The sequence below is a fragment of the Balaenoptera musculus genome, chromosome 10 (assembly GCF_009873245.2).
Source record: "Balaenoptera musculus isolate JJ_BM4_2016_0621 chromosome 10, mBalMus1.pri.v3, whole genome shotgun sequence".
Lineage (NCBI taxonomy): Eukaryota > Metazoa > Chordata > Mammalia > Artiodactyla > Balaenopteridae > Balaenoptera > Balaenoptera musculus.
In genome coordinates, this window is record NC_045794.1 from 39,348,498 (window position 1) to 39,372,451 (window position 23,954).

The 23,954-nt window shown below is 48.0% G+C and overlaps 1 protein-coding gene across 2 annotated transcripts; it reads right to left on the minus strand.

Moving 5' to 3' along the window:
• Positions 1-3,118: 3,118 nt before the first annotated feature.
• ARF3 (ADP ribosylation factor 3) lies at positions 3,119-23,740 on the minus strand. 2 transcript variants are annotated; one of them, XM_036866296.1, is made up of 5 exons: positions 23,518-23,733; positions 7,888-8,127; positions 6,961-7,071; positions 6,601-6,725; positions 3,119-6,035 (listed from the first exon to the last, which is right to left on the minus strand). In XM_036866296.1, the coding sequence occupies exons 2-5, from the start codon at positions 8,033-8,035 to the stop codon at positions 5,874-5,876; spliced, it is 546 nt and encodes a 181-aa protein (XP_036722191.1). In that variant the 5' UTR covers positions 8,036-8,127; positions 23,518-23,733; the 3' UTR covers positions 3,119-5,873. The 2 variants fall into 2 exon arrangements, with proteins under 2 accessions (XP_036722191.1, XP_036722192.1); XM_036866297.1 differs by lacking the exon at positions 3,119-6,035 and having other exon boundaries at positions 6,633-6,745; positions 23,518-23,740.
• Between the last annotated feature and the right edge of the window lie 214 nt (positions 23,741-23,954).

The window sequence follows — 23,954 nt, forward strand, 5'->3', positions numbered from 1 at the left end:
ATTCATCAAGGTTGAGTGACTATCGTGTGCCAGATAGTAAGCAAGGCACTGCTTTTTAAATGGATTTAATATGTTTGACAGATTGTTAATAAAAAGCTTGTGAGTCAGCATATACAAATCTGGGTTCAAAATCGAATGGCATATTTTCAGGAGCATGCATATACCCTGGCTGACTAGATGTTTTCTTTTTAGGTATGGTTATGCACTCATAACCAGGAATGAAGCATTACCTCCCTCCCCAACTCTGCCCTTTGGCTGTTCTAGCCAGGGATGTATCATCCCATCAGTGCAAGATCTGGCATAGGCAAAAACAGATTCTCCATCTCCTATTTATTACCTAAAGGCAGTATTCCTATATTCAGAACTCAGAAAAAAGCTAGCATCCAAATCCCTGTGATTCATTGCCCCAAGCTAAGCCCTCCAACCCTTAAAAGGCCTTGTACTCGAGTCTGTCTTAGGACAGCTCTCAACAAAGTGTGGGAGGGAGTGCCAGGTGGCCACGTTCATTTTCAAACCTCCTGCCTGGCCCAGACTCACTGTCCAGACCTCCTCAGAGACAGCTCTCAATGCACCTGGTTTGGAGGAAGGGTCGGGGCAGGAAGGGTGCATGGGCAGAACTGGTCAGCTCTGGGCACAGAGAGCCAGAGTTCTGGCTTGAGAGGCACCCTCTCTACTCCACCACATTCAGCTCAGAAGCCAGCTTTGCTCCTAAGCTAGAGCTCAGATACTCTCTTCTGCAGCTCATGGCCATAGTGACACAAACAAGGAGACACTTACCTTCAAGGCTTGATGGTGAACAGTCCTAGTCCAGGTTCCTCACTTCCAGACCTCCAACCACTGCCTTCAGCAGCATTGCGCCCTTTACCACACTCAAGGCTCAGATTTCCTCAGGCCTAACCCTTTCTTCCCTTTGCTCAGGAACTCAGGGTCATCCTTACCCATCCCAGTAATCAGGGCCAGGAAACCTAATTTGAATGAAAAACCTGCAGAGGAAAACAGGCACCTGGATCCTATGACTCCCCAGTGACCAGCCTGATACTCTAACCTCCAGTTACCAGGCTAGAAAGTAGAAAACTGGACTTTGACCCTTCTACCTCCACACCCTTCTGAACTGGGAAAGAGACTATTCTCAGTAGTATAACTGCCTGCACAAAGACACCACTCCCTGCTGCAAGCAGCAAGGGGGTATCACCCCTACACACTTACTCCCCGACTCTCACTACCCCACGTGGTACTCTACGTTTATCCCAAGGATTCCAGAGTATCCCAGAAATAGATTCCCTGGTCTCTCCCTCAGTACTGTGGTTTGACTCAATTCTTAGCACATCTCTGGAAACACAGAAGGTACAAAATAAATACCTGTCAGTTTTCTGCTTTGACCAGTCTAGGTACTTGAAACTGGTGACTCCCCAAAGCCTTCAGACCTTACACCTCTAGTCTGAAAAAGTCATACATACTCACACTCATTCTCCCTGTCACTGCCTCCATCCCACCTGGACCAACCCAAGTACTTCCCATGGCTTTCTGGAGCCTGGAGGCTCATCTTAGAAGCTCCCTTACCCAGATTATCCTGAAGTGGATGCTAGGCCCAGATCCCCTGCCAAGCCATGAATGAAGAGCTATTCGTGCTCTGGGAAGACAAGGTGGCTGTTTGTCCTAAGAGCTGGATGCTAAACATTTACCTTCCAGGTTAAGTCTCCCTTTCATCTCCCCATGTCCCCCCACAACCCCAAAAGATGGAAGGTTTAAGCAAAAGCCACAAGAGAGCTCCCTCCACCTCCTTCCTGGCATCCTAGACCGCCTACCGAGGGACAGAGGGACTAGGTCATCCTCTTCCCCAAGTTGTCAGGGGTCAAAAGACCCCCACTGGCCTGCCATCCAGCTAAAGTCCTCTCCATTATCATTATCTTATGCGAGGTTGTAGCTCTAGAAGTTATCTATTTATTAGTATACAAATAACGTACTTGGGAAAGTGCTCCTAACTTATCAGTAACCTCAGTCACCAAGCAGGACTTTTGAGGAGCCTAGAAGCAGGAAAGCATCATCTGATTTTGAGGGGTAAGTGGGTAGTGTTCAAGGCTTAAGGGGTTAATAAAGTGATGTCTGGTTGGAGCAGTTTAAGGGTTTCATAAGGGCAGAAGCACTGGTCCTTGAGGGTGATGACTTATTTTAATAGCAAGAGAGAGGCTGAAAAGGAGAATTACCAGGGGAGGCAGCAGGGAGGTAACTGAATACAAATGATATACTTCACACTGGTACTTGGGGCTCTCAGACCTATTATATGCCTAAATCCTGTCCCTTTCCCATATCATCAGGTTGGGAAGACCTCTGTCCTCAAAGCTTAAGAAAGAGGCAAGAGTCGGGAAGGCCTGCCGCGCTCATCCAGACCTCACCCCCCCCACCCCAAGAAAGGGTAGCACCGCCCCTTTCTTTGCCTGAGTAATAGCAGGAGAGGAACACAGTAATGGTGGGAGTGGGATGGGAGGACAGAGGCTTGTCTTTTGCCTCGAAACATTATCTCTGGATGAGGCTTGGCCTCCTGACAATGGGGAACCACACACCTAAAGCAGAGGTGACACAGGGCCATTGGCTGTAAGGAGGATCAAGTTCATTATACTACCCAGACCTCTACCCTTCAGGCTTACTCACTGCCAAAATCCAGAACTAGACGGGCGAGCAGACTCCAGTCTATGGATGAGGGGACCCTGTTCCAACTAGAAGCACCTGATGCGCAGGCCTGGGGAGATCTGAGAGTGGAGGCAGTGCGGGGCACTGCAAGTTCAGGGCCCTCTAGCTAATGAAGTCCGTAATGTCTACTAAAAGGTGATAAACATGGCTAAGTTCAGGGTTAAACCCTTTACAACTAGAAAGGCAAAGTCACGAAGCCCTCACACTCTGGGGCCCAATTCATTTAAGCTCCCTTTTGGGGTACGACGGGAAATAGTAAGCAGTGTGGAGATGAACCTAAGTTCCTCCATAACCTCACTCTCCCCATTCAAGGGTACCCTTTACCCCGCTGCTGAGAGAAAGAGCAGTCTGGAGAGCGGGACCAGAAGCAGAACTACCCTCACCATTACACACTGCCCATGGCCGCTGCACATCAAGCATGAAGGTCTGCTCCAGAGCTGCATAAAACAAGTTTAATTTCCAACCAGGGTCACAGTCATCGCGTAGCCCACATTTTGAGCAAGGAGAGAGAAGGTGAGTTATTAAACATATACAGTCTACATTCCAGAGGAGGAAAAAAGAAGAGAAAAACCAGTTCAGAACTGCAGTTACCACTGTAACACCACAAACTTTTAGGGGGGAAATTTAGGGGAAATCCCCAGGGAGAAGAAAGGCTGGAACAAAGGAAAGCAAAAAATTAAACCTACCGGAGGAGAGTGGGGGAGGGAGTGGGCAGAAGTGGAATGAAACACCCAATCCCCAAAGAGCTTTTAGGTGAATGGGAATGTAGAAAGGACCACCCCTGCCAAAGGCCTAGCAGCCTGGGATACTACCAAGATCACTTACTGCCCCCTGCTGGACAGATCCTCAAGCAGCACTTACATAACCTCTAAGGCTGCTTCCTAACACCCTCAGCCCCACTAGTCCCTGAAGCCCCCAAAACCAAGGTGGGGGTGGGTCTAAAATGAGAAAAACCCATTTGGGACTGGCATCTACCTAGGCAGGGTCAGAGAGGGCGTGAGGCAGGAGAAGAGGCAAAGTCCTCACCAACCACAAAGGTACAGAGTGAAGAATCCTAAGTAGGAAAGAACCAAGGAAAGGGGAGACAAATAGGCAACAGCAGTGATTAAGTTGAGAAGGCAAAGGAAAGGGTTCAGGGAGGGAGAGGCAACAGGAGCAGGAGCAAAAAAAATCTGACAAAATAGAGACAGAGGCAAAGAAAAAGTGTGGAGGGAAGTATCTGTGGGGTCAGGGGAATGAACGCATGTTAAAATGAGACAGAAGCTCCAGCACCCCCCTCCCCCCACCAAACACACATACACACGCATACACACATACACACAAAGGCCTAGAGAGCAAGAGACCTGCATACACCCGCTGCACCTTGGGTAAGTAACACATCACTAAGGAGCTGGCACTGGGGGAGACACCCCTGGAACCTCTCTTTCACAGTTCAGTCTGGGGTGGGCTGGGGGGTATTGATCCTCCTGCTGTAGACAAAGGTGACAGGAAGCCTAGTCCCATGGGGTGGGGCTTGGGACAGCCCTTCTGGGAAGGGGTCCCCCAGCCACGCTGTGGAGGCCCTGGGCCCTGACGTTAGCAGAAAGGTTACGGGCGGCCGTCTTGGAGCTCAGGGCGCAGCCAGCACACACAGGAGCCCACAGAAAAGCCACGGCTTCACAGAAACCGCAGAAGTCAGGACCCAGGCCAGGATCTCAGGGACAAGCGCCTCCTGTAGACAGAGACATAGTAGCAGCAGCTTCTGAACAACTACATCATAATGGAGGGAGGACTCTGAAGACCGCCGCATCCCACCAGCACCAACAACCACTTCAGAGTCCTATTCCCTCCATTCCAACGTCCAGATCCATTTATGGGAAGTGGGTGAAGAGGGCAGGGAAAAGCTGTTGGGATGGAGAGGGGGGACAGCAGGATGGTCTGAGGGTCTGGAAACAGAAAATTTTCAACCTTCAGCACATCCTGGACTAGAGAGAACTGGAGAACAGGGGGATTGATACTGAGGTCTGCTATGTCACCCCCACTCCCCGCTCCTCATTAAACCAGCCAGCCAGCTCTGGTCAGACCAGCAGAACTACCAGGGTGAGGAAACTTCTGACAAAGGACAGATGAACCACCCAGCCCCAAGACCAGAAGATAGGGGGATAGGAAGGCAGGAATGGGACTGATCTGTGTATCACCTTCACCTAATAACAAGAGAGGATGAAGATGGAAAACCTGAGCCCCTCTCCCCAGTGCGCTGGGTCCCAAATACACCCCATGGTCTTGCTACCTATCCCCACCTCCCACCTAAAGCTCCTGAGGAACAGCTTTAAGGATGCGGGGGAGGATCAGTTGAACACTCTGAGCTGGTAAGAGTGAGTGGGTTCCTCTCTCCTTCCCACTAAAAGGCAGGGCAGAATGGCATCTCCTTGGGAACAGTCATCTAGAGATAAATGCCACCCCCCTGCCCTAAGTGGGGTGGAGAGAGGGATAAAGGAAGATGGTGGCAGAAAGTCCATCATCTGTCCTATCATTCAGGAAAACACCTACCTGCAGAGGAGAGGAACCAGTGCAGGACTGGGGCAGCCTTCCCTCCCCCTCCTTCCCTTTATCTCACCAACATGGGAGGGGAAGATGATAGGCGAGAGTGGGCAGTGTCCTGGCTCCAAGCCCTGAGCTGCACTCCACCTCCTCCAACCGCTCCTTGGCCCCCATATATATCTCTCTATACAGATATATACACGCGCACACATGCACGCACACAAAGAGAGGCCCGTGCAATTTCCATGTAGAACAGGGGGAGAGCGGCAAAGGAAAGGAAGACGGGGAGCAGGAGAGGGGCCTATGGGGAGAGAGAAGGGACTCAGATGCCAAGAGCACACCAACCGGAGCCAAACGAAGCAAACTGGAGAGAATACCACATCCCACCTCCCAACCCCAGAGCTTGGGGAGGGGGGCACCCCATGAAACCATAACAACCTTGTTTTTGTTTTAAATCCGGTAAATTGGAATGATTCATCATTAGGACAGCAACTGGGGACTGGTCATGGATGGGGGAGGGGAGGGAAGGGGCGGCAAGGCTCTTGTTGGGCATGCGGACATGAAACCCAGGGCCCTGGCCACACTGGCAACAGGAAGGAAAGGGTAGGGCTGGGGCAGGGAGACAGTAGGGGTGGGTGGGGTGGTCAGATAGGGCTGTCTGGCTCTCACTTCTTGTTTTTGAGCTGATTGGCCAGCCAGTCCAGGCCTTCGTACAGCCCGTCCCCGCTGGTGGCACAGGTGGCCTGAATGTACCAGTTGCGGTGACGCAGGGAATGCAGGCCCAACTTGTCTGTGATCTCAGCAGCATTCATAGCATTAGGCAAATCCTGGAGCACAAGGGAGACAAACAAAAAGGAGCTTCAGGATCTTTCGAAGGCTTCTAGAGCAACCATCTACCAAAGACTTGTAGACTAGCACCCTCTCCGCCTCCTTCAGTGTAGGAACCCAGAGCAAGATCCTAAAGAACTACTTTGGATTTAATCATCCTAGAACTCCGCATCCAAGGCACTAAAGGTCATTCCACTGAGGAGTTGGAAACCAAACATGGGTTGGCAGGGAAGTGGAGAGGTGATTCAGACTGGGCGTACAATCAGGTCTGTCTGACCGTAAGAGTGAGGGCAGTTCCACTAAAGTAGACAATAGGTAAGATAAAAGAGGGACAGGAGGTGAAGGTGAACCACACCAGTCCCTCTGGACAGAAATGTTGCTAATTAAAGCTGGGATGGGGTGGGGACAAGAAGAAGAGCATAAAGAAGCCAACTAATCATATTTCCCACACTTTCAAAATTGAGAGCATGGTCATGGGGCTTCCCACACAATGGGCCCCAAGACCCCATGATTTCCACGGCCAGGCTGCCCTCTCTCAAACCCAGGGGTAGGAAGATGTCACACCTGTTTGTTTGCAAAGACAAGGAGCACAGCGTCCCGGAGCTCATCCTCTGCCAGCATCCTCATCAGCTCCTCCCGGGCCTCATTTACTCGCTCCCGATCATTGCTGTCGACCACAAATATCAACCCTAGGGAGGCAGAACATGGGCTGCACAGAGACGGCAGATCAACTCCCCTCCCCCACCACCAAAAGAAAACACCCTCCTATACCCTCCAAATATCTGCTCCCTTTTCTCCTTGTCTTCCACCCCTAGTAACTGCAGCAGGGCAAGAGTTGGTTACCGATAACCAAGAACAATAGCCATACTCTCTGCTCACACCCAACCAACCCATGCCAGTCCATAGGCAATTCACATGCCCTACCTTGGGTGTTCTGGAAGTAGTGTCTCCAGAGAGGCCGAATCTTGTCCTGGCCACCCACATCCCAAACTGTGAAGCTGATGTTCTTGTACTCCACTGTCTCCACGTTGAACCCTTTGGCAAAAACAGACAATGGTCACTTGGCCTGAAACACCAGGCCTGCACACGATGCCCCAGTGGGTTGTTTGTTTCCCCCAGCCATGGCCATGTCCTAGCAAGGGAAAGAAAGCTAAGGCTTCCTCAGACCTGGTGTTCCTTGACTTAGTAGTGTGAAGGCCAAAAAGAAAACCTAAGAGAAGTGGAAGAGGACGAAGAGGGCCAGTCAGGAAGTTCACAATCACCTTGGTGAGACAACCTTCCCCATTCATTCTCTCAGTTTTTGACTCTCCCTCCTGCAAAAGAAATGACTCAGCCCCACTCCTGTACCTTGGCCACCAGAGTCTGCCTCAGCTAAGAAGTGGGGCCTGTGAGGCAGAGTGAAGAACAGGAAGTGAGCTATAGTCCTGGAGCCCCAAATACAGAACCAGCTGCTGATGACGATCTGGAGCCGCCTTTACAAGGCAAATGTTCTCTCTCCCGCAGACAGGTCTTAACCGGGATCAGGGCCACCAAGGATCTAAACTGAAGCAATTCCAGGCCTCTGGCAGGAACATCAAAGCCCTTCACCTGCTTTTCAAACAACAGAGAACAAACCAGCTCAGTGCCTGAGGGCCGCTGTTGGGTGCCAGGCTGAAGTTCCCGCATTAGAGAGGGTCAGGGTAGATAGGCAAACAGCAGCCCCAGCACCTGCCAGTAAGCTAAATAACCATTCTTCCCTGAACCCCACAAACTGCAAGGACTTGCCTGGTGGCCAGATGGGGGATCTAGGGATAGGCCCCCTGTCTGGCTCAGCGGTTGGCATGAAAGCCTACAGCCAAGCTGTGCCCTTACCAATGGTGGGGATGGTGGTGACGATCTCGCCCAGTTTTAGCTTGTACAGGATGGTGGTCTTTCCTGCGGCATCCAGGCCCACCATCAGGATGCGCATCTCCTTCTTCCCAATCAGGCTCTTGAGAAGGTTTCCAAAGATATTACCCATGATCACAGCAGCCGCTTTCTGAGGACAGTAGGGCGCAGTGAGGGCAGTGGCAGTCTGGTTTTGGCTTGGTCCGTGGTATGGAGGACTTGATCCTAGGCAAAGAAATGCAAACTTATTACCACCATCTGCTTGTCAGGATTTCACATTAATGACACCGGCTAAAGTCATGGCTGGAGCTCTTTCATGACAAACTGAGAGCCTGAGGGTACTAAGAAGATCAAGGCCCACTCAGACACATCCTGAGCCTTTGGGAGCAGAGATAAAGCAGTGAACATTCACGACCCCTGTTTCTGCCAGTAATCTACCCATGTGACTTTGGATGAGTTGTTTCACCTGTCCTTATCTGCACCTGTAAATGGAGGGGGTTGAACTAGATGATTTCTAAAGTCCCTTCAGTCCTGACATTCTACACTATACCCCAAGGCATTGGGAGATCATTAATGCCTCTCCCTCCCCCAACCTTACCCTGAGACTTCTGGAAAGGGTGGGAGAGGAGGGAGTGGAATGAGGAGTGGCTCTTAGTGACTCCTAACGAGGTTCAGGCTTGCCAGGTTCCCAAGGTTTATGCTCTCAGCTCTAATCAAGACACTCTGCTTCTTCCCTTCCTATATTTCTACACCGTCCTTTTACACACCAAAATTACTGAGGAAGAAATAAGAAAGCAGCGCTCCTAAAAGAGGCTGATCTTTTCCACTCTGTGAAATGCCAGCTGCTAACGTCGTGCCCTGTTCCTACAATAGTGCACTGAGAGCTGGGAGACAGGGTGGCGAGAGGCTGCCCCTCATTCCTCAGCCAGGTAGGTCCTAGGCTCGCCGTGGCCCATCCCAGGACAGCTGCTCCACATGGCCACCTGCAGTGAGGCAGTCAGCTCATCCTCTGCTTCTGCCCTAACCCCCTTCGGTCTATTCTCCACAGAGCAGCCAGACTGATTTTAAAGACGAAACCAGGTCATGTTGCTCCTCTATTCAAAACCCTCTCTGGGCTTCATAGCTCCTTTTCAGTAAAACCCAAAGCCATACCAAGGCCTATAAAGTCCGGCACAATCTGCATTCCCGTTTCTCTCATCAGATCTACTCTCCCCTGTGCGTACTCCACTTCAGTTCCCCAATACTTTCTTGCCTCAAAGCTTTTGTCCTTGCTATTCACTCTGCCTGGAATGCTCCTCTCCCAGACAGCCTTCATGCAGCACTCCCTCACTTCCTTCAGGCATCTGTTCGACCGTCACTTTATCAAAGAGGCCTTCCATAACCACCTATAACACACACACACCACTCTCTACACCATTTATCCCACTTTATTTTTCTTCATAGCATTTATCACCATCTGACATGTTACGTATTTGTTTCCTGCTGTACTGTTTTTCCCTCCTACTGTAATGTCAGCTCCTTATCTATTTTGTTCCCTGCTGTGTTCCCTACGTTGACTAGTACCTGGCACACAGTAGTTGAATAACTGAACTAACTCCCAGGTCTCTACTGACCTGACTAGCAGTTCACTCAGGTTAGACATTTCTGCCTGCTACATAATAGGGAAAAATGAAGGGAGCAGTTAGAACACTACAAAAGTACAAAATGCCTATCTGCCCACCCCATCCACTGCCCCCGACAGACAGAATCAGAGTCATTCATTCCCTCTCTTCTTCCCTCCCTTCTCTATGGCTCAGGACAGCCACAGAAATGAATCTTTGAAACAACAATGAAACGGGGGTTCAGAATCACCCGTGCCAGCCAGTTCTCTGGGCCTGCGGGAGACATGCATCAGCGGGCAGCTTATTCAGCAGTCACCATATGCCAGCTGCTGGCATTCTCTACAGAGTCTAGGAACCAGAGATATACACACGCACACCCCCAAACCCAGCAGGCGAAAGAACAGGTCAAGACAGAGTGCACACAAACCCAAGTATGTGAAAGGTGGATGGGGAGGAATCCTATTTACAAGCTAAAGCATGGCGGGGTTTGGTGGGAGTTTAGTTGTTTTTTCAAAAACGATTTCAGGTTTTTTTTTGTTTGTTTCCTACTCTCCTCAGTTTGCAGCGAATTCCAGACTAGTACAAAGGAGCCAGATCAACAGTCCCTGGAGACCAAAGTACTAGTTTTTCCAAAAAACAGAAACAATGAGTGCTTATGGAGTGTTTCATCTTCAAAGACCTCCCCAGACATCCACTAATGAGCCAGGCGTGGTGCTCCGGGTAGGTTCCGCAGATGAGCCCTGCCCCTGACCCAGAGCGCTCACACCCCAGGGGGAGGGCCTGGCTCAACTTTGGCCTCAACTTCAGCCAAGTCGCCCACTAGCCATCCTCCCTGCTCATCCTGCCTCAACCACCCAGGCAGACAGATTCCCGAAGATTTCCTGAGGCAGGAGGGGGACACCTGCCCAGCTAATAAGATCAGATCCCACCAACCTTGGTAATCTGTGGTAGTCAGACTTCTGGTTCTGCTGCCGTCACTTCCAGAAATTTAGACCTTCCCCAAGTCTTCCTAGTTTTTATCTTGTCTCCAGCTCAGGTGTCATCTCCTTCAGCTCCAGATGATACTTTGCTTTAAAGCTTAAGTAACAGGCTTTGGCCCAGACTCTGAATTGAATTTATACCATACATTTATCTTGCTTTCCTTCATGACTGGAACTGTTGCTGGCTAAATGATTACCAACTGTGAGTCGAGTAGTGGCTGAAAGATATCCCTTGCCCCAGAACATGGCATACACTGTCCTTTGGTTTGCTCCTTTGCTAAGCTATCATGCTAAAGTCTTGGTTCAAAATCTGATCCCAGTGTTACACTTATTTCTATTTTCTGGCATGCTACATAAAGCACCCTGAATTATCTGAACCACTCAAGTGGCACTATGTTATGGAGTTTTTTCTTCTTTTATAAGTCTGTATATTTACTGTCTCCCCAATTTAACTGTGTACTCACCATGGGCAAGGACTATGCCTTTTATTTATTTTGGATCTTTCCTTGCTCCCAGTGCCAAGCCCACAGTAGGAGTTTAATCAAGCACACTGGCTAATTTTAGCCTCATCTGAGGATGTCCTTATATCATTTCTTCTGTCCTAGCAGTTATCTCCGTGTAATGCACAGATGGTTGCTTAGCTTTCCTGTCAATTCTTGGCCATTTTCCACACATACTGACCCCAAGACTGGTTTGGGAAAGCCATGAAAGGATTAGAAGACTAAAATTGGTAAAATTTTCTCTTGCCATTTAATACTCAGTGGGGCTGATAGATAACAAACGAAATATTCAAGTAGTTACCATGTGTCCCCCATGGCAGCCCAAACCCTTGAAATTAATGGACATTACAACTCTTCTTTAATATAATCAGGAGCTTGACTCAGATGAACATTCCAAACGGGGTGTTGGCTTTCTTGTCTTGGCTTTCCCTGTCCCTGCCTGTTTCCAGATAGCATACTGCCCCTACCATCAGGATGGTGGCAACTTTCAGCTTTGTGCCATGAATACAAATCTATGGCTATATAGCCAATTCTCACTTTCACCATAATGCATTCCTAGAGAAAGCTCTGGGAAGCAGATGGCAAACAAACAAACAAACCCTGGATTGTATCCCTATATACTGTACTGCCTGTAGTCATTCTCTTTTGCCACAGATGGCACTCCTGTGTCAACAGGGCAAAATACCAGGGTTCTATGGGCTGGTAGAAACAGGAAGCAGTTAAAACTAAAGGTGAGTGGCTCAAGGTGAAAAATGGAATATAGTCATATCTCTATTAACAAAGAGTATGTCTCAACATTCTATTTTACAGTTACAAACTTTGTTATCTCCTCCGTGTGCGACACTGCAGGAGTTCAACCAAGCACATTGGCTGATTTAAGCCTCACCTGAGGATGTCCTCACTGACAATCACTTACTGCCCCCAATCCCTCTCTCCCACCCTCCAGGAGGGGCAGGCCGTTGCTGTCACTGACTGTTCAGTTATCTGGACTTGAGGCATGCCTGCCTCACCCTCCAGGGGATTCTGAGAGTCACAGCTCAGTCTGCCACACACACTGCCCACTCCTGAAGCAGGCGTGTGTCCTGAGACACCCCGAGGGGACTCCTGATCCAGCACCTCCTCTTCAGGCTGCATGGGCCCAGGGAAAGGACGACCAGAGCCTCCCAAATCCTGTGCTGCCCAGGCAGGGTGCACTAAACTGCAGGGTGCAGCTTTATTCCCAAACAATCTTCAAATTGAGATATCACTAATAGAGATGCTATTTTTAGCACAGCCAATGGAGCAGACCAAAAAATTTAAGAAAACCAAAGCAGGGTCTGCCTGTATTTAGTTTCCTTAGTGCAGCTGGCTTGTGACCTCTGTAAACTTTCCAAATTTTTGCCTCAAGAGCACTGTAATCAGCACACAAGAACTCCTAGATTAGTATCTCAATGAATTCTATTAGACTCAAAGATTTCCCAAAGCCAAGAAACAGCTTCTGATGTCAGCTTCCATCTATTCATTAAACATTTATTGAGTATAATGAACCAGGGATACAGAGGAAGACAGTTTCTGCCTTCATGAAACTCAGTCAATGGGAGAGAAAGACTAGGAAACAGAGGATTACTGTGTGAGGATAAGAGTGGGATAAGCACATAGTTTTATGGGGACAGAAAGCTGGAGCAGTTAATCAAGACTGGAGGATAAAGGACGATTCCCAGACATGATTCTCAGGTCACACCTGAGCTGACTCTTAAAGGAAGAATAGGAAATAATCAGACACTAAGGAATAGGGAAGGTGGGAGAGGGAACAGAGTGTGCACAGGCACAAAGACTTGAGTTAGAGAGAGCATTTATTAGCCAAAGCCAGGTGCAACTGGGAGGTCGTTTATGTGGATGCAGCATGGTGAGTAAAAGGAAGGGATGGGGCTGGAGTGAGAAGCAGGAGCTAGATCATGAAGGGCCTTAAAGGTCATACTGAGTAACATGATCAGATACGTGCTTTAGAGACCATTCTGGGCTTCCCGGGTGGCGCAGTGGTTAAGAATCCGCCTGCCAATGCGGGGGGGCACGGCTTCAAGCCCTGGCCCGGGAAGATCCCACATGCCGCGGAGCAACTAAGCCCGTGCGCCGCAACTACTGAGCCTGCGCTCTAGAGCCCGCGAGCCACAACTACTGAAGCCCGCGCACCTAGAGCCCGTGCTCCGCAACAAGAGAAGCCACTGCAATGAGAAGCCCGCGCACCACAACGAAGAGTAGCCCCCGCTCGCCACAACCAGAGAAAGCCCGCGCACAGCAACGAAGACCCAACGCAGCCAAAATTAAAAAATAAAAAATAAATTAAAAAATAAAGATCATTCTGGGGCTTCCCTGGTGGCGCAGTGGTTAAGAATCCGCCTGTTGGGCTTCCCTGGTGGTGCAGTGGTTGAGAGTCTGCCTGCTAATGCAGGGGACACGGGTTCGAGCCCTGGTCTGGGAAGATCCCACATGCCGCGGAGCAACTAGGCCCGTGAGCCACAACTACTGAGCCTGCGCATCTGGAGCCTGTGCTCCACAACAAGAGAGGTCTCGGTAATGAGAGCCCCGCGCACCGTGATGAAGAGTGGCCCCCGCTTGCCGCAACTAGAGAAAGCCCTCGCACAGAAACGAAGACCCAACACAGCCAAAAATAACTAAATAAATAAATTTATAAAGTTCCTACCAAAATTCTAAAAAAAAAAAAAAAAAAAAGAATCCGCCTGCCAATGCAGGGGACACGAGCCCTGGTCCGGGAAGATCCCACATGCCACGGAGCAACTAAGCCCATGCACCACAACTACTGAGCCTGTGCTCTAGAGCCCGCGAGCCACAACTACTGAGCCCGCAAGCCACAACTACTGAAGCCCGCACGCCTAGAGCCCGTGCTCCGCAACAAGAGAAGCCACTGTAATGAGAAGCCGGCGCACTGCAACGAAGAGTAGCCCCCGCTTGCCGCAACTAGAGAAAGCCCGCGCGCAGCAACAAAGACCCAACTCAGCCATAAATAAATAAATAAATAAATAAATAAATAAATAAACAACAAACAAACAAAAAGAAAGACCATTCTTTTTTTTTTTTTTAATTAACTGATTAATTTTTTTATATATATTTATTTTTGGCTGTGTTGGGTCTTCGTTTCTGTGCGAGGGCTTTCTCTAGTTGCAGCAAGTGGGGGCCACTCTTCATCGTGGTGCGCGGGCCTCTCACTATCGCGGCCTCTCTTGTTGCGGAGCACAGGCTCCAGACGCGCAGGCTCAGTAGTTGTGGCTCACGGGCCTAGTTGCTCCATGGCATGTGGGATCTTCCCAGACCAGGGCTCGAACCCGTGTCCCCTGCATTGGCAGGCAGACTCTCAACCACTGCGCCACCAGGGAAGCCCCAGAAAGACCATTCTGACAGCAGTTTAGGGAATACGTTAAAAGGGGGAAAGACTGGAAGCATAGAGACCACTTGGGAGGTACAGTAATACAGATAAGAAAAGTTCTGAAACAGAGGTGGCAATAGAGAGGACAGGACAGATTTGAAACAACAAAATAGTAAAATCCACAGGATTTAATGACTAATTAAACGTAGGAAGGAAGAGGAGAAGAGTCAAAGATGATTCCCAGGTTTCTGGCCTGTGTGATTCAGTGGCAATTCTTTAGGCAGAAAACATAAGAGGAACAGATCTGAGAGTGAAGATGTTTGTTTTTAGATTAACGTGAAGTTTCAGGTGCTAAGGTATGAAGCTCAGGAGAAAAGTCTGGTCTGGGTATACAGACTCATCTGCATAGATAGTAACTGAAGCCCCAAGAGGAACCAAGATGATCCAGTATGACAGCAGTTACCGACTGCCTACCAACAGCCACCTTCCCCTTCTTTCTGCTAACAGAACCCCTACTTTGTTCAGATGTTGGCAGGGAGTGGGTATGAACTACCCCTCACCAGCCCTAGGGTATGAAAACTGATCAGCTGAAGGGATGTGGGCATTCCATTTCTCTTGCCAGTGACTGAGTCACGAATGGTTACGTACTAATTCTGGGCAATAAGATGTAAGGAAAGTCTGCTGGGAGTATCTGGGAAAGTTTTCCTCAGTCTTAAAAAAGAACATATGTCAATGCTCTCTTGTCCAGCCTTTGGATGTTAATGTAGAAGGGTGAGATGCTGGAGTATCTTGGGTACATGAAGTGACAGACATAAGAACACTAGGATATCAGAGCAGAAAAACTGAGAAAACTTGGGTCCTTAATAACACTGTTAAGTTGCTGGATTAAAAAAATAAATAAAAAGTTATGTGGCAGCCTGGAAGGGAGGGGAGTTTGGAGGAGAATGGATACATGTATATGTATGGCTGAGTCACTTCACTGTGCACCTGAAACACAGCAACGATTAACACTGAAATTAACGATTAACATTGTTAATCGGCTATACTCCGATATAAAATAAAAAGTTAAAAAAAAAAATAAGTGTTCTACCCCTGGACTACTTCTGTGTGTGGTAGAATATACATAACATAAAATTTACCATTTTAGGGACTTCCCTGGTGGTCCAGTGGTTAAGAATCTGCCTGCCAATGCAGGGGACACAGGTTCGAGCCCTGGTCCAGGAAGATCCCGCATGCCACGGAGCAACTAAGCCTGTGCGCCACAACTACTGAGCCTGCGCTCTACAGCCTGCGAGCCACAACTACTGAGTCCACGTGCCGCAACTACTGAAGCTCGCGTGCCTAGAGCCCGTGCTCCACAACAAGAGAAGCCACCACAATGAGAAGCCCCCGCACCTCAACAAAGAGTAGTCCCCACTCGCCGCAACTAGAGAAAGCCTGTGTGCAGTAACGAAGACCCAATGCAGCCAAAAATAAATTAATTAAATAAATAGATCTTTAAAAAAAAAAAATTTACCATTTTAACCATTTTTAAGTGTACAGTTCAGTGGCATTAAGTACACTCACACTATTGTGCAACCATCACCACCACGCATCTCCAGAACTTTTTCATCTTCTCAAACTGAAACTCTGTACCTATTAGACAATAATCCCCCTCTCCCCAGCCCCTGGAAACAACCACTCTACTTTCTGTTTCTGAATTTGACTATTCTAGATATCTCATAAATGTGGAATCAAACAATATTTGTCCTTTTGTGTCTGGCTTATGTCACCTAGACTTCTTGCTATATGTTTAATAAATCCTTTGATTGTTTGAGCCACAGGTGTGTTTTCTATCTTTTGCAACTGATACATCTTAATTGATATATCTAGGGAGAGCGTGTACAGTGAGACAGGAGAAAAGGCCAAAGGCAGAAACCTAGGGCACATCAACATTTAAAGCAACGGGCAAAAAAGAAGGCCAGGAAAGAAAGTAGGAAGCAACCAAAAGAGTAGAAAGGAAATCAAGAGAGTGAGACATCAGAGACACCAATGAGGAGAGAACATTAAAAAAAAAAAGGAGGGTCAAAGGCTGTAGAAAGGTCAAATTAAGATAAGGCCTGAAAAATACCTACTGAACCTAGCTACTAGGCAATCAGTGATGACCTTGTTATAAATTAGAACATATCTAACTAAAATTAGCCTCCATTTAACTCAACTAGCAGCATTTAGACTCAAGCCAGAATCCTACGCCAGTTTCCCTTCTAGTCCGAAAGGAAGACTCCAGTACAGGATGACCTGAAGGAGGCCACAACACCAAGTGAAGAAGGATTCTAAATTGCCCTGATAAAGACCCAAACACCGAGAAAGGGTATGGCTTTTCCTACGGACAACCCTCAGCAAGTTAGTCAGAGCAGAGCATTAAGTCTGCTTCAGAATACATGACTTCGCTAGATAAAACAGTGACTGGATAAAAACTAGACTCATTTGTTTCCTTGGAACATTCTGTGGCACTATCCTCTCACCAAAGCTTTCAGCTTGCCCTATTCTTAGAATCTGACCAGTTTACAACTGCACCATCTCCTGATATTCAATGGCTGCTCCAATGCCCACATCGATAGCCTTGGATATCCAGAATACTGTACTTTGCTAATTACAAAATCACTTAAATTCCATGAGTAATCAGCCTAAAGCCCTAGTAAATCTTTGCCCCAATCTGGTCCCACTATGCAGGTCAAGATGGAATTGCCAATCTTAAAATTTGTGTGGAGACACAAAAGACCCCGAATAGCCAAAGCAGTCTTGAGGGAAAAAAACAGAGCTGGAGGAATCAGACTCCCTGACTTCAGACTATACTACAAAGCTACAGTAATCAAGACAATATGATACTGGCACAAAAATAGAAATATAGATCAATGGAACAAGATAGAAAGCCCAGAGATAAACCCATGCACCTATGGTCAACTAATCTATGACAAAGGAGGCAAGGATATACAATGGAGAAAAGACAGTCTCTTCAATAAGTGGTGCTGGGAAAACTGGACAGCTACATGTAAAAGAATGAAATTAGAACACTCCCTAACACCATACACAAAAATAAACTCAAAATAGATTAGAGACCTAAATGTAAGACCGGACACTATAAAACTCTTAGAGGAAAACATAGGAAGAACACTCTTTGACATAAATCACAGCAAGATCTTTTTTGATCCACCTCCTAGAGTAATGGAAATAAAAACAAAAATAAACAAATGGGACCTAATGAAACTTCAAAGCTTTTGCACAGCAAAGAAAACCATAAACAAGACGAAAAGACAACCCTCAGAATGGGAGAAAATATTTGCAAACGAATCAACGGACAAAGGATTAATCCCCCAAATATATAAACAGCTCATGCAGCTCAATATTAAAAAAACAAATAACCCAATCCAAAAATGGGCAGAAGACCTAAACAGACATTTCTCCAAAGAAGACATACAGATGGCCAAGAAGCATATGAAAAGCTACTCAACATCACTAATTATTAGAGAAATGCAAATCAAAACTACAATGAGGTATCACCTCACACCAGTTACAATGGGCATCATCAGAAAATCTACAAACAACAAATGCTGGAGAGGGTGTGGAGAAAAGGGAACCCTCTTGCACTGTTGGTGGGAATGTAAATTGATACAGCCACTATGGAGAACAGTATGGAGGTTCCTTAAAAAACTAAAACTGGAATTACCATATGACCTAGCAATCCCACTACTGGCCATATACCCAGAGGAAACCATAATTCAAAAAGACACATGCACCCCAATGTTCACTGCAGCACTATTTACAACAGCCAGTTCATGGAAGCGACTTAAATGCCCATTGACAGACGAATGGATAAAGAAGAGGTGGTACATATATACAATGGAATATTACTCAGCCATAAAAAGGACTGAAATTGGGTCATTTGTTGAGACGTGGATGGATCTAGAGACTGTCATACAGAGTGAAGTAAGTCAGAAAGAGAAAAACAAATATCATATATTAACGCATATATGTGGAACCTAGAAAAATGGTGCAGATGAACCGGTTTGCAGGGCAAAAACTGAGACACAGATGTAGAGAACAAATGTATGGACATCAAGGGGGGAAAGCGGCGGGTGGGGGCAGGGGTGGTGGTGGTGTGATGAATTGGGAGATTGGGATTGACATGTATACACTGATGGGTATAAAATGGATGACTAATAAGAACCTGCTGTATAAAAAAATAAAATTAAATTTAAAAATTAAAAAAAAAAAAAGATGGGGCTTCCCTGGTGGCGCAGTGGTTGAGAATCCGCCTGCCAATGCAGGGGACACGGGTTCGAGCCCTGGTTTGGGAAGATCCCACATGCCGCGGAGCAGCTGGGCCCGTGAGCCACAACTACTGAGCCTGCGCATCTGGAGCCTGTGCTCCGCAACAAGAGAGGCCGCGATAGTGAGAGGCCCGCGCACCGCGATGAAGAGTGGCCCCCACTTGCCGCAACTAGAGAAAGCCCTCACACAGAAACGAAGACCCAACTCAGCCATAAATAAATAAATAAAAATTAAAAAGGAGATTAAAAAAAAAAAAAGAGCTCCTGCTTTAAAAAAAAAAAAAAAAAAGATGGACTTGCCAGTGAACAGGTGAAACAGGAGGCCATGATTTGGACAAGGCCACCCATCATAGAGCAGCCTAAGGATACAGAAGACAGGGAATCACCTGCCTTGAGCGATAAGAGCCATCTGTGATCCCTTAGTACTTCAAACACACTTCTACTCTAGGACTTACCACAGAATGTTTTATTCACCTTTGTGTGTTTTGCTTCCCAGAGCTGGAACTTCCCAAATAATGTGCCTTTAATGCAATACAGGTCAGCTGGAGATACTGATCCCGTCAATACTGGACAGCTAGGCAGGGCTTAGGGTGGCTAGAGCCCATGGGCCAGTCATCTCAGGTTGCAAGCAGCTATGCCTGTTTCACTATTACCATTTTCTCTGTATGCCATGGTGGGAAAAAGTTTGGGAAGTACTTCACTAGACTCTCAGTCCCTTGCCAGCAGGGACCATGCCTTATTCATGTTTCATGTTCCCAGCACCCAGCTCCATGACTGATCTGTAGCTAGTGACTGATATGCTTGTTGCTGAACACGGTTCTACTGATGATGGCAAACGTCTGTGAGGTTGAGGAAGACAGTATTCTTTAGGTGATCTCCAATCCTTTTCCTGTATCTGACAAACTGGAGAAGTGGCTTCCACGTTCTCAGAGCCCTAGGGTTCCCTGGATGGGATTCAGAGCCTGCCTGGGGGAAAGGGAGAACTATATGAGAGGCTCTAATTATGTTCCGCCACTCTCCACCACTACCACAGCAGCAGCACTTTTATGCATTTTACGTATCAGACTTCAAATAAGATTTTATATAAGGTAAAGTTCAATTGCTTTTTTTTTTTTAAAGTGGAGGATAGGGGACAAAACCACTCCAATAGAGAGCAAATGTACTTCTGCATCCTAAATCATATTGAAATTTAAACATTTATGCTTGACACTCTTGTGTTTAAGCTCATAAAGGACAGGTTATGGGAATTCCCTGGAGGTCCAGTGGTTAGGACTCCGCGCTTTCACTGCCGAGGGCCCGGGTTCAATCCCTGGTTGTCAGGGAACTAAGATCTGCCACACCCAGGCATTTCACCTTTCTTCAGGAATATGGTGCTAATGGTGGATCCCTGAAATCTTGAGCCATTTCCCTTCTGGTCCATATGGTGCAAGCAGATCCTTTGCAGAAGTCCATGCCAAATCTCTTAACACCTTCATAGACTCCCTACCTCAGTCAGTTCTTTCCTAGACTACAATACAAAGCCTTCAAACATTTGTAGAACTTTCTCCAAAAGCTCCCCATGTCCTTTCATTATCAAAAAGCTTTATTAGCATTCTACCTATATTTGCAATAGATGTTGGAAAAGGTACAGTAGACAGAATTACAGATATCGCAACTCTGGATCTTAATACAGTACATTCTGAAACAAAGGCAGACATTTAAAGGAGATATGACTAAGTGAAAAGAGTGGCCCAGGAAATGGAGGATGCTGAAATACTAACTGAAATCTAAAATAATGGGAGCCAGGAAACTAAATGCCCAACCTAGGACAATCAGGGTGCTCTTTTATGGAAGAGTCAACCATTACCTCAGAGTCACACTGACCTTTCTAACATGAACACTATTTTTTGAGCCCCCATATCCTCACCCTACATCCAAGTTGATAGTTCAGGGCCCCTGCCTTGCTCCAGCTTCACCTCCCACTCAGGCAACAGGAGCTGCCTCTGTGAGGCTGATGCTGAAAAAAAGATTTCATTGCTCGTAAGCCTACGACCAGCACAGAAAGTCATGGTAACAATCATCCCTCTACACAGGCGCTTCAGGCGGCAAGTTGTTCTTTTGTAAACCTCCTCTTTAAGGCAGCCCTGAGTGCTCATGTTATTATTTCTATGATGATGGTGATTATTAATAGCAGCTAACATTTACTTGAGGCTTACTATGTGTACTTTGTATAATACTAAGTGCTTTACATGTATTACCTCATTTAATTCTCATGCCAACACTATGAATAGGTACCATCATTATCATACTCTTTACAGATGAGGAAAATGAAGCTAAAAGAGGACAAATAATTTCGCCAAAATCACACAACTAGTAATTAGCAGAGGCAGGATTTGAACTCAATTTTGTCTGATTCCAAGGTCCACACTCTTAATTACCATACCATTTTGCCTCTAAATTCACTTGAAACAAAAATGGTGAAGGGAACTATGCGTACACCTGAAACTAAAACAATATTGTAAATCAACCATACCTCAATTAAAAAAAAAAAATGGTGAGGAGAGCCAAATACAGTGACATGTTTTGAGTCTCAAGCCTCTTGACATCCATTTCTAAAGGTATATGAGGAAGCAGATTCCACAATTTCCCTCAGTTACTGATTCAGCTTGAACAAACCTGGTTTTAAAGAACTTCCTCCTTCTGACCAACAAATCCCACCCACTGTCCTCTGAGTCCATTTTCTCTATTATGACTGCAGTGGAAGAGACTAGCAGAGGTAAACACACTTTATGACCCTTTGTGCACTTAAGACTTCACTTCCACTCTTTCTAGCCTGCTGTCTGCTCTCCTTTACACTTGCATTCAGTTTAATAATAGCAGCTACCATTCACTGGCACCAATTCTATGCCAGGCACCACATACATACACTGGCTCCCTTCTCCATAATTACCAGGATCCCAATCTACAGACAACACTCTGAAGGACTTAGGTCTAATGGAGAGACCCCTTTGCCCACAATGGGGAAGCAGGAGATCTGGGATTTCTGATAAATAATGACTGTGTTCTAATATTTTTCTTTTGGGGTCTTACTTTCATTATCCATGACTGTTTTGTGCCTCTTAGGAAGGTGGAGAGACCAAGACATCTTAATTACAAAGGCTAAGGATCTTTACACCCTCACTCAGCTATCTTCAGGCACTCTCCCTGACAGCCAAGCCCTCTCCTCTTTCCTTAAACTGTGGTCAGAAAACCTGAGTTCTATTCATTCACATCCTGTATTCATCATGAGTGCCTACAGTGTGCACAGACAGTGTGGGAGATACAAGATGAGATCCAATTCCTGCACTCAAAAAGCTTCTCTTTGGAAAAGCAAGACATACACATAAAAATTTTGACTACGCAAGGTAATAACTCTATGCTGGGAGGCAGGAGGCATGTGTATATGGGATACAGGAGGACCCTTCCCAGCTGAATCCATGGTCAATGATCCATTCTGTGAAAAGGTGGATCAGCTTCTTTCTTAGAGTGAGCTTTTCTAGACGTGTTATTCAAACTCGGGTCTAAGGTACAATGACCAATTCACTGACCCATTCCAGTCATAGCAAGTGGAGACCCCCCAACAACAAGCTCAAGACAAAATGGCAGCAAAGACTGTCAACACCTGATTAGGGACACGGAAGGAAGTATGCAGAGACTAGATTCTGCCCTGTTGCACTGACCCAAGCAATCAGACTCCTGCAGCAGATCTCCTACCAAATAAAACTTTCATGCCATAGACCAGGGGTGACCCAATCCAACCGCGGCAGAGACAGGTTTTAAGTTACATTTCTCCCTCACCCGATGACCTCACTATTTCTTCTCACTCCTGACCACATACCACACTCCTCCTGGCCTGGCCAGAGAGAGACCAGCAGTAATACAACCCAGAAAGAAGGCAACTCCCCCAAAAGAGGAGCTACCACTTTGCTAATCAAGTGGTCCGTTTTCAGCAGGGAATTCCACACACCCCCGCCCCCTTCCCGCAGACATTGGTATAAGCAATGGCTCCATTTTCTGTTCCGGGAATCCTGGTACTTCCTAAAGAAAGAAAGCGGATTGGAAGACAGAAACTCAGAGCCAGTGACAAGATGCTCCCTCCTCCTGTGAGACCGCCCCCGCTTCGCCTGGGGGAGGAAGGCACCACCTCTCTTCTCCAAGCAAGATCAGATCCCCTCCCCCTCCTCCTGCCTCCTCTCCTCTTGCTCCCCACCTGCTGCCCTCTTCCCGACGTGCGGTCCCCAAGACCCGAAAGCTCAGCCTCCACCAGAATAGTGCCCCTGGGGTGCCCCACTAGCCTGTGTTCCCGGTTAATCCCTAAACCCCCTAAGCACCCCTGCGCCACGATGGGGGGAGGGGGTGTCACCATAGCAAGGCTTCTCTCTGGTCTATTACTCAGGTGGAGGGGGAGAAGGGGTAGGAAAAAGCGACATTCCCTAGCCCTTTAATAAGAAAAGGATACAAAACAGCCATCACCGCCTCCGCGTCACCTCACCTTGGACTGCTTTGCTCCCCCTTAACCCCAACCCTTCAAAAGCCCACCTCCTGCAGGCGAGGGGAACCTAACCGCAGCCCAGGTCGCCCCCTTGTGCGAGGCGGAGGACAAATCCATGTGCGCCCTCCACCCCCACCCCAGCTCCGTGTCCTTCAAATGCGGGGGCAGGCGTGTGGCTGGCCCGGCGCCCCCTCTCCGAGCTCTCTGGTGGGAAGGACCACACCGGCCCATGCCAAGCAGTGCCGGGCGGGCGGGCGAGCGAGCGGGGGTGGGGGTGGGGGTCTATCTTCTCAGCTCCCACCCCGAGTCTCTCCTCTACCGGGACCCGCCTTCCCTCCTCCCCAGCCCCTCACCTGTTCCTGCTCCCAGCTCCGCCGCTGCGGCCGCCGCCTCCGCCCCCGCAGGTTCCGCTCGGCTCTCGCTCCACTCTCTCCGGCTCCCTCCGCCGATTTCAGCGCGGCTGCTCCCCTGGCCCCGCTCCCGGCTCCCTCCTTCCTTCCCTCCACCTAGCACCGGAAACCGCGACGGCTACAGGAGCTGTGCGGCGCACCCTCACCCCCAGACCAGGATACTTCCCACCTCCCCGATCGCGCGAGAACTGCGCGGCGGCGAGCGGCAGTTCTCGCGAGATCCATCACCATGGCAGCTGCTGCAGCAGAGGCAGCGGGCGCCTGAGTGGAAGACCTGGCGGGGGCTGATGTGGGGGCTGGAAACTGCGGGCGGCGGAGGCGGAAGCTAGGAAATGGGGGTGAGACAGTGGGCACAGAGGTGAGAATCCCAAGCCTCAGAG